The sequence below is a fragment of the Pteronotus mesoamericanus genome, unplaced genomic scaffold (genome assembly GCF_021234165.1).
Source record: "Pteronotus mesoamericanus isolate MK-2021 breed Mesoamerican mustached bat unplaced genomic scaffold, CSHL_Meso_final contig_90, whole genome shotgun sequence".
NCBI classification, from domain to species: domain Eukaryota; kingdom Metazoa; phylum Chordata; class Mammalia; order Chiroptera; family Mormoopidae; genus Pteronotus; species Pteronotus mesoamericanus.
In genome coordinates, this window is record NW_026555277.1 from 46,315,742 (window position 1) to 46,332,244 (window position 16,503).

The following is a 16,503-nucleotide window of genomic DNA, read 5'->3' on the forward strand; positions in this document are numbered from 1 at the left end:
TCTCTCTAAAAGTAAATAAATAAAATCTTAAAAAAGAAAAAAAGACCTCACCAGATACACAGCCATTTACCGGGGCCCTCAAGTGTCCCACACTGTTAAAGGCATGAGAGATTATAAGGCTCACAGGGTAGAGAGGCAGCCATGCTCTGCCATTTATCTGTGTTCTGGGGTACCAGGCAGGGTCTTCCACACAGAGAAAAACAGAGCAACCGCTACTAGGCTCACCACTGTCCCATTCACCTGAGAGTATCAGCTGGCAAAGAACTGAGATGTCCACAGCTTAGGGTTAAGTGCAGGCACCATAGGTGGCATGGAGTATTCTACCCACAGCAAATCCCTGACCTGGTCTGTCCCCACCGGGCCCAGGTTAAACATGGCAGACATTCTGAAAATAGGGTTTCAGGAAGAACTGTATGAACAAATTAACAGTCAGTCTCATTTTGACCACCTAAAGATCTTGTGTGCCTCAAGAAAGAGGAAAAAGGGAGAAGAAAGGAAGAGTAGAGAATCTGTTGAAATTTACTGAATTCACACAAAAATTAGAAAGTCTGCTAAGCTAATTGCTAACACAGCAGATATTTCAAAGGCAGTGTTACGTCTATTAGGAAACACCTACTGATATCTAAGAGTAGCTATTTCAAGTGTAATTCATTCTTAGTCATTAGAGGAAGCCAATGAGATTTCAAATTGCAGCAAATTGTAAACCTACAATTGTGTTTCCTCACTTATTTTAACTTAGTTATGACTGAATTTCTTTATAAAGATGAGGTACTGTTAACTATACTAAGTGCTGTAAACGATATACTAAGAAGTGATGTCTTCTACCATATTCATTGAGGTGCTCAATTTTAATCTTGCAAATCTGAATTCAATAAACTGATATCTGATCTTGGAGTAATGATGTCTAAATTTGCACGTCCCATGCCAGCCACTACGCTCTAACCATCTGTAATCTAGACCTCATTATTTGGAGACTGATGAATGACTGAAGGGCCCCAACCCTTTTATTAAAATCATTTATTCAAATCACCTCATGAGTAAAACGGGTGAAATTTTGGAAACAAAAAATGAGAACTTTCTAAGCATTTTCCATCCCACATTACATTCAAATAACAGGCTAATTATAAAAAACTTATCATTAAAAACCAATACAGTTAATTTGAAAGTATTGAAAATGGTTTCTTTTCATCACATCCTATAATTTCTGATGAATTTTAATTAACTTGGGTAGAACAACCTCTTTTCATATCCTTCACAACAGCAACTCTCAATCTTTTTGATCTCATGACCCTTTCCACTCTTAAAAGTTTACTGACAACCCGAAAAAGCTTTTGTTCCCATTGGTTATATCTATCTCTATTTTCTCTATTGGAAATGTAAACTGAAAAAAATTTAAATATTTATTACCTAAATAAAAAATAAGCTCACTACATGTTAACATACATTTTAAAAATATTAGACATACCTATATCTAAAAGTTAGTGACCAGGGTAGTGCTGTTTTACATTTTGCAAACCTATTTAATGTATGAATTAATGGAAAACATTTAGATTCTCATACTTGCTTCTACATTCAATTTGTCACGACATGCTCCTTTGTTTAAAGTATATGAAGAAAATCCAACCTCACATAAATATGTAACTGGAAAAATGAAAAATATTTTAGTATACTTATCAGATCATTGTGGTCATTTTTCTTTGATACTGCAACAAAACTTGACAAATCATAGTTTCTGAAAGGCTAGCAGCAATGTAGAATCTGAAACCATATCAATAAACTTACTCTGTTACATTAAAATCCAATGGTTTATCTTGTACAATATCAAAAAATCACATTGGTTAATATGACTGTGGACCTCATCAGAAAAGTCTTTCAAGTACTGGGGAAGCTGTCAAGTTTACCGAGGTAGATAGAAATTCTGCAAAATTCTCACTTTTACTTGATAGCTGGAATTTTATCTTTGGTAACAAATATTGGCAGCTGTTCTCCTGGATGTGGCTGGCAGGCTCATGGCATTTGTTTTCAGTGCGTACTCCAGGTTCAAGATGAGGTAACATTCAAAACGAACTTTTTTGGTATGATTAGTTCATTCTTTTTTTGTTAACTGTGTGTGCATGCCAGCCTGATGGGGCTAAGGCTTCAGCGGTTTTACCCTACTGTTTCTGAATGACCAGAGTATGCAAAAGAGCAGAGTGCAAAAGGCAAATAATGTTACAATGTCATAATGAAAATAGTTTTGACCTTGTCCATCCACTGAAAGGATACTGAAGAACCCCCCTGGGGTCTGCAGGCCACACTTTGGAAACTGCTGTGTTATCATATAACTGACCCCCCAACACCATTCAAATCACTAAGTGGCAGCCACACATTTAGAAAGGGAAAAGACTATTGCTTGTTCACATCATCTACATGCATTACTCATCCCAAGAATATTAATGTAAGTAAAAGACTACTTCTACAATTCAAATTCAATTCAAAAGCATGAAAAATGAAAGCTAGAGGCCATGCAAGGATAATAAAAACTGAAAAAACTAAATTTAATATGTGAACTTCCCTCCAAGGAATTTAAAACATAAATTTTTCCTTATTTCATCCACTTGTTTCTCCATGTGTTGGGCTCTGTAGTGCTGGAGATACGGAGAGTCCTCTGTTGATGGACTGTGGCCAGGGTCCACAGGGTGTGAAGCAGCCAGGAGACAGCAGAGCCACTGAAGTCCAACTCATCCATTTTTAAGACCCAAGTTCCCACCCTGCAAATACAGCCTGTCCTTTGTAATCTCTAACTCTTTGTTTTCTTGGTTGAATAAGAGGCAAATTCCACTTAACACTGTGACGGCTGGATGAGACACATGTAAAGCATTAGCGCAGCTCCCAGCCCACAGCAGGTATTCAATAAATGGTAGCCACTATTATGAATAAGGTCCCCTGGAGGCAGTCGGGAGTCCAGAGAGGAGAGGAACACACATCCAAATAATTATGACACAGCATGGGAACTGATTAACTACAAAGTGTGACGGGAGTAAAAGGAAAATCAATGGTCTGCCTACGTGAGGAAGGTGTTATAATGAATGAGCCACCATTGCAAAGGAGAAAAGAACTGGCCCGAGGGAGGAGGAGGAGAAGGGAAAAGTGCATCCAAATACACACTAAGGCTGGGCACAGGGCAGGCGGCAAAGGAAACACCCCAGAACCAGCTCACTTAGAGCCTTTGATGCCATGCTAAGGAGCACTAACGCTTGAAGCTATTTTCTTTTTATTCTTCTAAAGACTAAGGAATTATAAACACCCAGCGCTAGCAGGTCCCCCTGGCCTCCCAATCCACACACACTATGCTTATGGCTGCTTTAACATCTCTGACCTGTCAGCAGTGCCCTGGTCCAAGCTTGTCTAGTGGAGAAGGAAGAGCAGAGCTCCGCCCAGAGGCTGTGGGACATCAGCAAGCCCCAGCAGCAGGCGGAATCTGCACTTATGTTTTAAAGCACAAATGAGGCCACACTGGGCAAAGCTATGTTGTCTTCTCTCAGCCGCTTAGGAAATCTTGAAGCATGTGATTTTCTCTTCATCCCAGCCCCACCTCTGCCTCAGGTCCTATGCTCCAGTAGAATTCATAGGTTGCTTTGCTTAAGGGAGTGAGAAGAAAGAGAAAGAGGGTCTAGTGCCCATGTTTTCCATTTGACTCCATCCATCTGTGAAGCCTCTTGTCATTGCATGAGTGAGCCCTGAAGCCCAAAGAGGCCACCCATCTCTTGCTCTTTGTCAGGGTACCACAGGCCAGCATGAGCACAGCACACAGTTGTGAGTCTGTGACCCACGGCAATCCTGCAGGTGCACACCAGCGTGCAGTTGGCGTGAGTCCTCGGCCGCCGTGCTGGTCCACTCTCACGTACGGGACTCGATCATTCACACAAAAACCACTGAAGTCACAGCAACATCTTACTCACCCAGAATTTTACGAGGAAGAAGGCATTTTGAGGGCCCTTTCCAAACAGTTCCTTTAAGCCACCTTTCTTTTCAGGAAATTTGTCATAAATCTGACGAATGTCCACTGATTCGAGCAATGGGTCACTGTAAGAATGGTTGGCATGCCCAATGTGCACGAAGAGGTGTTTGTTGTACTGTAAGAAATCAACAGAAACATTCCCATTACAAACCCTTTGATCAACCCAGGACACACCCATCTTGAGTTGGATAACGGGCAAGCACTCTTAAAATCCCAGAATTAGGCTTTGAATGGCCAAGGGTCTATGCCTTTGAAAAGGTGAAGATGTTAAGAGAAGCCATTATAGTTTGGGGTAAAATAGTCTTTGTCTTTTTTTAAAAAAAGTTAAAGTACATATTCAATAATATATTATTTTCAAGTATACAACATAGTGAAATAGTCATTGTGTTTTATTGACAGAGGTATATTTTTCCAAATGTCTAAAAAAGGCTTTTTGTAGACACAGTAGTAAACAACAGCTTAAGTTACCCAAGTACCAAACTAAGAATCAATTCTATTACCCAGTTTCACAAGATTCAACTGAAAATGACACTGACAGCGGCATCCTTTGGAGTCTGTTATTTATGGTGTAAACACAATAAAAAGTATGCGTGTAATTAGTTAACAACATCACCCAGAAAGCACTTCTCACTGCAGCTCCCCTAGCAACAGCATGGGTGCAGCTCTCTGAGTAATGGTACCTGCCTACTTCTCCCAGCACGAGTAAGAGTGTTGAGCTTCTTGCTCACCAGCCCCCTTAGTAACCAATCTAAAACTTCTGTGTAAGGGCCATTCAGTCTGTGGGTGTCAGTGCAAACTTAGGGTCAGGGGAGAGGATTCATGGTATAAGGTTATGAGAGGCTGGTAAAAAGGAATACCAGTTACCCATTCACACACAGAAAAGAAAGAAACAAAAACCCTATTAAGACATTTACCTTACAACAGAAAACCTTTCTTGTCCTCGCTTTGGTGTAAGATATGGCAACCAGACCATAAAGGAGAAAGCCCAAACCAATGATTCTCACCCAGGTTGCAGCAGAATTACCAAGATGCCTGGGCTCCACCCAGACTAAACTGGAATCCCTGAGAATGAGGTCAGAAATTAGTAATTTTTAATATTCCTTACGTCAACTCCCATATGCACCTAAGTTTGAAAACCACTGGCCCAGACTCTCTACTTTAGACCCTCCCTGCCTGCCTTTCCCTTTGAACAGGCTGGAACACCAACCCAACATGACACCGACAAGGTCATCTGTAGGTGCAGGGGTTCCAGGCAGCTCAGAACACAACAGGGTTCATCAGAGAAACCCCGTATCTCTATTCACCTTGCAGTCCCTATTCACTTTTTGAGTTTAAATTGGCATTTCTCCAACTGAAGTCTTTTCAAGTGCTGATCCCATAGGAAATAAGAGGCCCCAAATAAAAGAGGGATTGGTCACAGCTGCCTACCAAGACTGCAAATTAGCTATGACACTGGGCAAGTGCTTCCCCAGCCTCTAAAGTGGGGACAGGGATGACATCTACTTCACAGGGTTGCTAGAGAATTTAAATGAGACGCTGCTGACAGGGCTGTCCGTCCAATCCTTTGGCGTCTCTGCGCCACACTAGAAAAAGAGTTGTCTTAGGCCACACATTGAATACATCATGACAGGTAATCAGACACACTAAAAATCTCAAACTTTTTTTATAAATTTACAGTTTTGTGTTGGGCCGCAGGTTGGACACCCCTGGCAAAGATCCAATAACGAGGAAACACTCAATAGAGGCTAGCTATTACGATTTTTTATAAAAGTTCCTTCTTTGAGATTCACAGCAAATATAAGCCTATTAAAAGCACTACAGTAAAGAAACATTTTTTAACCTTGTATAACCCAAAGTGTCCCAAACTCATTTGATCACAAAGCCCTGTAAGAATATTCTGAGGAAGTGCTGGTTCAAATCTGTGACCTGCTACCCATACCATGGACTTCTGGCCACAACACCAGAGGGCAAGAGGCCTGACCCCCCATCCAGTGCCAGCTGTCCACAGTGTTGCACACAGGGCGCCTGTTGCCAGGGTCCGGCATCTTCTGGGAGAAGGCTAAGTCCCTTTCCTGTTCGACTGTGGCGAGATTTTTAACAAAGCCTTCAAAATTTCTAAAAGGTCCCAGGTGAAATGTAAAAGAAAAGGAACCTATCAAACTGTGACATGGTCCCAGCCTCTGTTTCTTCTAGTAACCTGGTGACATTCAGGTCGTATTGAGACCTGGAAACCAGAATGAAAGAATAGAGTGTACCTGTGCTGGAAGAGAAATGAAAAAAAGAATTTCAAATACAGTAAAAGTCATTGCTGTGTTAGGAAGATAAGGCTATGGGGTAGGGCGGAGCGCCTTTGATCTTTTTGTACATTTTCTCCTCTGCTATCACATCATCTTTTCAATTACAAGCACACAGAAGCCCACAGAAATGTATAAAGCACTACTGGTGGGGAGCTCCCAGGCTCATCAGTGGGTAAAAGGAGCAAAAATAACACAGGCAAAGCTCGGGGCACAGCCTGCGGGGTAGAGGTGAAGAGAGGTGAGTGGGTGGATGAGGGTGCTGCTCCCTGCCTCGCTACCCTGCCGCTCTCTGGCTGCCCCTTACAGGAGCTGAGGCCACCTGTGTGTCCACTCACCCGACCCGCATTAGTCACCTCTGCCCAGAGCGAGCTCCATTCCTGTCATTACCTGTGCCGCCTGCAGGCAGGGAGCCCACGGGGAAGCGTGGAACACAAGCAGAGGCTCAGGGACACCTGTGCACAGGACCTGAGTCTCTCAGTTGAGCACCATCCTCTCAGCCCTTCTGCCTGGCCAGTCCTGATGTGCCAGGGCAGAGCCAGAGTGGAGTTAAGAAGCTGTGAGACTCAGTCTTTTTACCGCTGACATTGACCGCCCCAGCACTGTACTTCTGGAACTCAGGGATGACAGCCCAGACTGCTACATGCCAAGAGGTCAGGAAGGTGAATGGAGGGGAAAATTCACTGGGGGCCCGGAAGATACAGCTGAAAAGCAAGGTGTTGAGCACGATGCATGAAAATGCTAGAGCCACACAAGAACCTGAAGCCTCAGTTTTCTCCTATGTACAATGGGGATATAATACCTGTAAGAACAGGTTTGAGGATGAAAGGAAATAATGCACAGAGGGGCTTGGCATAGGGCCTAGCATATAAGGGTTCGATAATCGTAGCTGCTAAGATTACTGCTGTGTTAGTTTATTATTATGTGAGATTAACTAGATCCTGGGGTAGAAGCACAAAAATGTTCCTACTTCAGCAATCCCTCCTGCCTAGCAAAGAAAAAATAAACACAAGTAAGCCCAAACTGGGAGCAGGCTCTGAAGCCCTGTGACCGTACAGCTCCTAGATTATGGCGGGGCGGGCCTCTCACCTGTGCCTGAAGGAAGGCAAAGAACTTGTGTCCATTCAGGGTTTTGTGTAATCTGCTTTCTATATATGTGACCTCAGGTGCTCCTGGCCTCACAATGACACCGTAGGTGGATTTTATTAAAATCACTTTACAGATGAGGAAATAGAAGCTTAGGGATGAACAGACTTCCCTGAGGTCACACTTCCGGGAATAGTCCTGGAGTTAAGAATAAAACTTGGATCTGACAACGCCACCGCCCATGCATTTGCTGCACAGACCAACCACACAGCCTCCCAGACGAAAATGTGGGGCCCTTCTAATGCAGATCTACATTTTTTGAAAGTCGATTTCAGGAAAAAGAACCTAAGTAGTGTTTTTAAAATTCTAAGATGTTAAATTAAAATTTGGGAGAAACGTAATGATTCACAGATGCATTAGATAGAGTCTTCAAAGGTTTCTATTTTGAGGAAATTACCTTTGTGCGCAAGTGGCTGAAATGAACTGAGAAGGGGCAGGCTGTTCCTGCCAAGGGAAATCGGGCACTGCCTCTCCAAGGCTGGTGACTTGAAACCAAACACTGACTGTTGGCATCTGAGCGGCTTTCTTCCTGCCAAGAGGTGACTTTGTTGCTAAGAATACAGAGGACTGAAGAAAGCGTCCTGGAGGCCACAGCAGTGAGACAAGCAGACCTCCTTCTCCCTTTACTTCAACTTGGGTAGGTCAGGAGTCCCTTTGCCCCCAAATCCACGGGGCTGAGGACAAGAAATCTATCCGACAGGTTTAGGTTCCAGTTTTGATGAAACTAGAACTCTAAAAACCATCTGGTGAGGCTACTAATTCCCATCTTGCCAGTTCTCCTTAAAAGGGAAGATGGCCAGAGTAGGTACTTCCTTCCCTTTCTCTTTCCCTCCTTCCTTCCCCAATAAATCCCATTTTCCTTCCAGCAGTGTGCTTCCAAAACTAAAGGTGAAACACAAAACCAAAAAAAGGGTAATTCTATTCTGTAAGGCAGAAAACAAATATTTGGGGGGGAAAAAAAACAACCAACCAAAACCCCAAGTATTTGGGGGTAATATATAAGCAGAAACAGGGTGAATGTCAATGAGTCATATACACCAAAGCCTAAAACTAAATCTCCTTGATATCTAAAATAAAGATTAACATTGGCTTGTTCAATGACCAAAAATAAAGTCTCCTAGGCACTTGGTAGATATGTTGATTATCAACACATCAAAGGCATCAACAGCTAATGTACTCATTCTGTACATTTCCTTTATGGATTTCAATAGAACAAACCAACATACCTGCTGTCCATTATACGCTAGGCACTGTGCTAAACACAGGGAGCCGATAATGCAAAGTTCCTCTCTTCACAGACTCTACAGTAGAACGGCTATACAGAACTAGCTTGCTGTCTCTACAGCCAATCATATGTTGCCCATATAAACACGTGTCCTCAAAGGTTCCTAGAGAAAAGACTGGGGTCGAAGACAGTCAGCATCCCCACTCTTGCACATCACATGACGTAAATCAGATAAGTTTATTCTCTAGCATAAACATGCAGTGTCACTCATTAGCAAGGAGAACGTCTCTAAGGCAAAACCATGACAAAAACGAAGTTATCCATCATATATCAGGGTACAAGACATGCTCATATCTGTAAGGTTTCAGAAAATTGGCCTTCCTTGTAACTACTCTCAGGTACTACAGGGGGATAGATTCCTATGAAATGCAGTAAATCAAAACAGAGGGAGATGGGGCTTGAACCCAGGAGAGAGGAAGAGGAACACGCTGGCCAAGAGCTGGGTTGCTGACTGGACAGCTGCCAGTCCAGAGGGGTCCTCGAGGCATATCACCATGGGGACAGTGGACCTCAGAGGTTCCCTGACTTATGGGACCATCTGGAGAAGAGTTTGAGAATTCTGTTAGAAATATTGAGGATGAATTTGTGTAATGTAAAATCTGAACAGGTTAAAAAAAAAAAGGAAATGACAAACCCTAGAAAAAACAAGTTTTACAATCAAGAAACGGTTCTAATATATCACACATTAACCACACTGTACAAGATTGACACAGGTTTGCAATATAAACACTGAATGTTAAACCAAAACTTGTGCTATAACCACACTGGGAGGATTAGAAGTTAAAGAAGGGGGTGTGGGAGGCCATGTGCTCAATTTAGAGAGCTAAGCCCTGATCTTCCATAAGATCAGCAAAGTAAAAAATCAACAGAAAATGTCTAAAATTGATGGATTGAGATAGGTGGTATAAGTATGCCATTTAGAAATATGGAGATAATATATGAAGAAATGACTAAAAAGCTATGAGCAGCTGTCCCTAAGGAATAGTTCCGGGAGGTGGGAAGACTTGGGGCTGGAGACTGCTGCTTATCCTTACAGGCCATGAATGAGGTTCAATTTGACATATATAAAGCACACGTATCATATTAAACTGAACAGCCAATCAAAAACTACCTTGAAATAGCCTGGAGTTTTTTGAAGAAGGGAAAGAACTATAAAGAGAAACAAAAAGATTAAGAGTCATGCTTCAGGATGTTTATCCTAGCTGGCCACAAGTTCCCTGGACTCGAAAGGAACTTGGTCAGATCACAGAGTCTTCCTAAGGTTCAGCTACTCAGGAGGACTGCAAGGTTCACCAAAACAAACAAACAAACAAACAAACAAACAACGAAAACAAAAATGATGTTGCACCAGCAAAATCCTGCCTGTATCAAAACATCCTGCAGCTCACCAACACCTGACACAATCTTAATGCACGGATTCCTATTTTGACTTGGGGAAATGATCATTTTCTCCTTTTATTACTATAATCCCTCCGGCTCTTTTCACAATAGTTTTATACAGCGATAAAGGTGACTGTAATCCTAGAAACTCAGCAAAGTTACTTTTAAAGGGAAACCCTGGGGGTTTCACAAGGGACTTTCCTCCTCCCCCAAGGCTCTTTTAAGAGGTCACTTTCTCTGCTGGTTCCTGGCTCTCCCCGCCTCTGCTGCCAGGGGAGGCTGCAGAGAGGAGAGCTGAGTGTGCGGACAGATGCTGGAGTCAGACGGCATCTGGTCTGAACCCTGGGGCTGGCACCACTGTCCAGCGGAGTCATCTGGGGCAGTGGTCCCAGCCCTCTCCGCTGCCTTTCCCACATCTGTAATACAGGGATAATGAAAGTTCCTATCTCAAAAGAGTGTCACAGGATTAAATGAGATAATGCATGGAAGGTACACATGCTATGCCAAACACACCATGTTACTATTATTGCTATTACTATTTCCCCAAGTAATCATGATGCTTATTTACTTTGGAAGAGGCCATTTGAAAATTTGGGCCGTCCTTCTGACAGCAACAAAAGGGAAATACTAAAATTTAAAGCAGAAATTCAGAGAGGAAAGTTTCAGATACATCGAGGAGATTCCCACTGTTCTCATGCGACCATTAGCTACTGCACTGCAGGTGGCCGAGAAGCGGGAGGAGTGCACATGGGGCCTGGAGTGACCTGGCCCCGGCCCCCGCAGGCACATCAGGGCCCACTGTGAACCTCACAAAAACCTGTCCTTGCAAGTGGGGCTCGCGCAGCCTGGGCAGCTGCCCATCACCACAAATGAGACAAACCAGAAAAGTACAACTCCCACAGTGGCCACTGGGGTTTTATTTTCTTTCTTTTCCCTCTTTTGAAAGGACTGCCAATACATTTTACTCTGGAGACCTCTGGTGAGGCAGTTCACTTTTTGTGGAAAAGGAAGGAAAAGTCCTATAAATCTGCTGGTCCTTGGCATCCAAACTGCTCCCTTGGACACACCTCGGCGCTGCAATACACAGTCTGACCCGAAGATGGCGGTCTTTTCCCAAACTTGTTTCAAAAATTCCAAGTATTTGAAGAACGCAGTAAAACCTTGAAAAATGACTGCTGTCAAATAATACCAAGAGAGAAATTATAATCCACTTAGGAATTTAAAGAAACCAAGACAAATAACTCATGTCAAGGGATGATAATGTACAAGTTGGAACAGAACAAGGACAAATCACCTATATTTGCTTCTTGTCATGCTCTTGCCAGTACGCCCCGCCCAGACACTCCCAGGGCAGCCTGCACAACCTGTGATGACCCCAGGGAGTAGCGATAGGGCCAAGCTAAAGAAAGTGACCTGCATACTCAGCTCCTGGGGGGGACAGGAGGGGTTATCCTGGGCTCCTGCACCGGTAGGCTCTATCCTCAGCTGACTGCTCAGAGATGCCAGGCCTGTTCCAGTCCCCGTCCCCTCCACCCCCTTCGCCCCTGTCCCACTTCATCCCTTCTCTGTGCCCTTCCCAGAAACAAACAGGGAAAACAAGAAACTAGAAGCAAGTAATCCCGTCCTTCCCAGATCTCACACCAGGATGCACCACCCTCGCCCCGACTCCCCACTCCCACCACCATCTCTGAAGAGGGGCTGCTGTGTTCTTAGAAAGAGATGCATCTTCCCCATACAAGTGCAGCTGTAAGGGCCAGTGGCTGAGAGCAGCAACGGCAATGAGGAAGGCAAGCGGGTGCGGTGCTGACCTGCCAAGGAAAGCAGATGGAACCTGGCTGGGGCCTCTGCGAAATGTCTATAAAACCCAGATTTCCAGATGCTTTCAATTGCCTCATCCCCAAATGGTATGAAGAGAGAGGGTGAGTGCCCAGAGCAGCTCAGACACCGAGAGCAAGCCATCCATTGCTATTGCCAGAGGTGCACGTAGGACAGCGCGGCAGTCGTGCGCGACAGGGTGGGAAAACCATACCGCACCACAGGGAGCCATCAACTCAATCACGGAAAGACACTTCATCTCCCACGACCTACCGGAGGCCCACGCTTGGTAAAATGTACGAGAAAAACCTGAGAGAAGCACAAACACTGGGCATGGCCAATCATTAGGCCAGGTGTAGCCTTCCTCAACACTTACTTAAAGCATGCGATGCAGATAACTAACAACGCATGAGTTAGAATCCAGGCTCTATTGGTTTTGAGCTCTGTGACCTGAGGCAAGTTGCTTAACCTTTCTGGGCCTTGGCTTCCTCCTCTGAACAAAGGTATGACACCTGGCTGGCTCATGTCCAAGGGTCGATGTGAAGGTCAGATGAAGCAGTAAACGTGACAGTTCTGTGTGAGCCATCGGGAGCTGTATAGATGCTGGTTTGAGGGTTTACTATTAATGAGATCTGCACACAAGCTATGAACTCCGGTAGAGGAACCTCTTTACTAAAGAACCAGAAACGAGATCTGCCCAAACAGCTATTTCCCGTAAATACAGAACCCCACTCTGAGAGGGAGCGTCAGCCTCAGCAGCCACTGGAGTGCTCAGAAGCTTCTCCAGGAAAACCTTGCCCTTTCCGCCTTGTCCAGGACACCAGCAAGGGCCCTCCTGGCAATCGAGAGCTTCAACCTTGCTTCTGACCTTGTTTTCTTATTTCTCCGATCTAATCCCAATACAAACCATCCATCCTTCTTTCTGCCACACGCCTCATCAATGTCGTATTTCCTCAGAGCTGCATTGGTCATATTTTCCAAAGCAGAGTCAGGGTCTGTGGTCTAACAAAGGAATTTTGGCTGATCCGTGAATTGTCTTTGAAAGAGACAATAAAGACATGAAGATTAAATCATGCCTGGGCCCGCATTTGACCAAATGCCTTTATAGAGAAGGAGGTTATCTGCAGGATGTATTTGCCTAACTTCAATGCAGACTGCCCTAAAGGACTAGCTCAGGTGGAGAAGACTGCTGACTTACTCCTTGCCATCTGGGGGGCTCCATGCTTCACGCTGTTCCAGCCACTTAGAAATAAACGTAAGAGGCCAGGACATCCCAGGCAGCAAACCCCCCCTGCCTCCCGGCTGAGACCTGGCCATCACCCGAGCCTGGGCACCCTTCAGGAATTGTCTCCTCCAGTGGAACTCAAATCCAGTGTCCGTACTTTCCTCTTTCTCCAAATGTCCTGACCACCTTCCTTCACTGGCTGCCACCTTGAAATGATCATAAGAGGACAAACCCTCTCCACTCCCCCAGGTAGTGCATAATCATCATTCTCTGTGAGATTAGTACACGGCGAAGCACTTGGTACATGATAAGATCTCTGTAAACGTTGGTTATTGCCGCTCTCTTCCCTGAATTCTTTCAAACCATGGGCTCTGGGTTAGGATGAAGTTTAAGTATCCAACCCTACCATCTACGAGCTGGGTGTTGGGCTGTTACCTAAACTTGCCGAACATCTGTGTTTCCAATATCCATTTCAACAGGCTTCTTTTGAGGACAAAGAGAAAAAGCATTATCACAAAGGCAGTCCGCTTCCTTCTCTGTTCCGTGACTTTTCAAATTATACCACCATCCGCAGTCTCAAAGACAGTCATTTCCAGTATCCTCTTCCTCCACAGCTGATTAATCCCTAAGACCTTCTAATGTGATTGACACAATGTCCATCCCCCCAGTCACTGCCTGTGACCTGGTGTGGTCCTTGTCACCCATGTCCAGGACCAGTGATGTTGTTTCCCTAGCTCCAGGCCCACTCTCTGACCTGCTGCATCTGTCATCTTCTGGAAGCACATCAGATCACATCTTCTCTTTAAAAGGGGGGTTGAGGAGGGAGAAATACATATTCATGTTATATTGTGTATGTATTAAAATCTCTAGAAAGGTAAGAAACTAGCAACAGTGAGTCCCTGTTTAGGGTGGGATAGGAATGAGAAGGTAGTGGAATCTCCCTCCATTCTTTTGTGCTTATAGATTTTTGATCACGTGAATTTACTACCTACTCAAAAAAGAATTAATTAAAAAAATATTCTGGCTTCCATCTGAATTTCAATAGAGTCCAAACCACCTGGTGAGCAGATCTTCCCACGCCAGGTCCCTCCATCTGTCTGGTCCAATTTCCTGCTACATTTCTCCGACATTCAAAGTTCAGAAAACATGTGTGGAGTGTTCAATAGGTCTAGGGATGTTGCTAACTGTAATTGTCACAGCAATACAGTGAGAGTGGTCCTATTAGGCTCACTATACCAACTGAGGTCAGGCTGAGCTGTGAAGTCATTGCCCCAAATCTTATACTGCTGGTAAGAATCCTGATAACAGCTTTCTCATTCAACTAGAATGAACATGTTGTCACAAGAGCATAATAAGAGATTATGTTCTAAGGTCCATGTGGGAACATTCCTGGCTTCTCTTGTGCCTTACCTAAAACCCTGAGAAGACACATAGAACCACACGTTGGAAAAGGAGCTCAGAGAAAACCCAGCCCAGCTCTTGCCCCCATGTGAAGGAACATGCTATGTGTAGCCTGTGCTTGGGGGTGGTGTGTGTGTGTGTGGGAGGCCCTCATGCTTTAGAAGGCAATTGCTTTTATGTTTGAATAATGTTTTGATTTCCCCAAAACTATAGTGAAGTGGTTACTTACACAGAGTGGAGCCAAACCTCGGCATGGCCACCTTCTGGAGATGGATCTTGATAATGTACCTTAATATTTCTGAGCCTCCATTCCTTTACTGATAGACTGTACATAAGAACAGTACCTGTGTCAGAACACTTGGCATCCAGTGCTTACCACAAAGGTCAGTAAGGGCTGGTGATGAGCATTACTGCAAGATATATCAAGGTGTTTGCTGGGAGCTGGATGTGCCTTCCCTCCTCAGGTTCATTGCTATACCATGTCATGGAACTCTTCTTCTTTGGCCAGAGAGTGCTTTTTCAAAATCCAAAGAGACAATCTCCTTGTCCCTCCCTCTCCATCCCAAAGTTTTCCCTTCTCTGGCTATGTAACTCCTACCTAACTCAACCCTCACACAGTCTCTTCCTGCACATGGTCCTGCTTATTCTGGCATCTAGACCATGACAGGCATTAAACATACAACCTTAGGCCTGGGCGATCTGAACCGGCAGGGGTTGGCCGGCGGTGGGGCAGGATGTGGCTGAGCTGTGGGGGGTGGAGGGACCTGCCATGCCCCAGGGTGAGGGTAGAGGAATTCCACTAGGCTTTATCAGGAAAACAGCTCCCCATGCACACACAGGATTCAGCTTACAGCTCACCAAGATCAGGTTTTCATCAGTCTCAATCAGCAGCTGCCTAACTCAGTCTCCAGGAACTGGGCCCTGATTACAGTCAAGGCTCTTTTAAATAGCCCACCACGGGTGGAGGATCTTACACTTAACATTTGAAGTCCCTTGATATGCAATGCTGAAATCATGTAGAAAGTGTATTTTCAAGCACTACTAACCACTTCTAAAATAGTCTTAGTTTTTTAGATCTTCCTTTCTTCACCCTCTGCTGTTTTTCTCTTAGCTTCTAGTGGAGCCAAAGGTAACAGAGGGACTGACTTGCTGGTTCTCCACCAATATAAACAATCAACTTGGGGAAACGCTGCCATCTGGTTTATATTTGATGCAGGGCCAGCAGGGGGCGCTCATCCGCCGGATTATTCTGATTTTAGCTCGTTACAGATTACAGCTAGCTATATGCTATAAAACAGGCTACTCATTGCCACATAGTCTTTGGTTACAATCTCAGAATGTGGGATCAGCAGGCCTGGATCTGAATCCTATTTCCAATATCAGCTGCCTGCCTAATATTGGGCAGTCCACGTATAAGATAGTGTTGACTAAGATAGTTCAGTGATGACTATCTCCACAGGCAGTACTACTACTGGTACTATTACTATAGTACTACCAAGGCTAAGGGTGGCAGAGTCATGAAGTCTTCAGTGGTGGCAATGATGGCCTATGTGGTAAACAGAAGAGTGAATCTGCAGAACAGCGGTAACTCAGGGAGGACACCCTGGACCAAGGCAAACTACGTTTTCCTCTTGGCTTTGTTGCTCATGCCTTATCCACTGCTGGGAAATAGTACAGCCACAAGGTTCAAACCTGGCCCCAGACATTAACTACCTGCAAGACAACAATCTCTCCAAGCCTCTTCCATAGAACTCAATAAAATTACCTCCCTCATCGGGCTATGATGAGGACAAAAGAAATCACTAATGAAAAATAGTACTGCATCCAGCTCATTGATTTATTTATTGGCTTTTTTCTAGCACTATCTATTGCCCCATGATTCCAATGAGCATAAGCCACTTCAGGGAAGGAGGAAGAAATGTGTGTGCATGCCTGTATGTAGACAAAGATCTACAGA

General features: G+C 44.3%; 1 protein-coding gene across 4 annotated transcripts in view; it reads right to left on the reverse strand.

Moving 5' to 3' along the window:
• TEAD1 (TEA domain transcription factor 1) overlaps nt 1-16,503 on the reverse strand; it is a 246,362-nt gene that overhangs the window by 36,363 nt on the left and 193,496 nt on the right. For all 4 annotated transcript variants that reach the window (XM_054586089.1, XM_054586092.1, XM_054586088.1 and 1 more), the window contains exon 11: nt 3,942-4,115. In XM_054586089.1, coding sequence (XP_054442064.1) covers nt 3,942-4,115 — 174 coding nt within the window. The remainder of the gene's footprint in view (nt 1-3,941; nt 4,116-16,503) is intronic.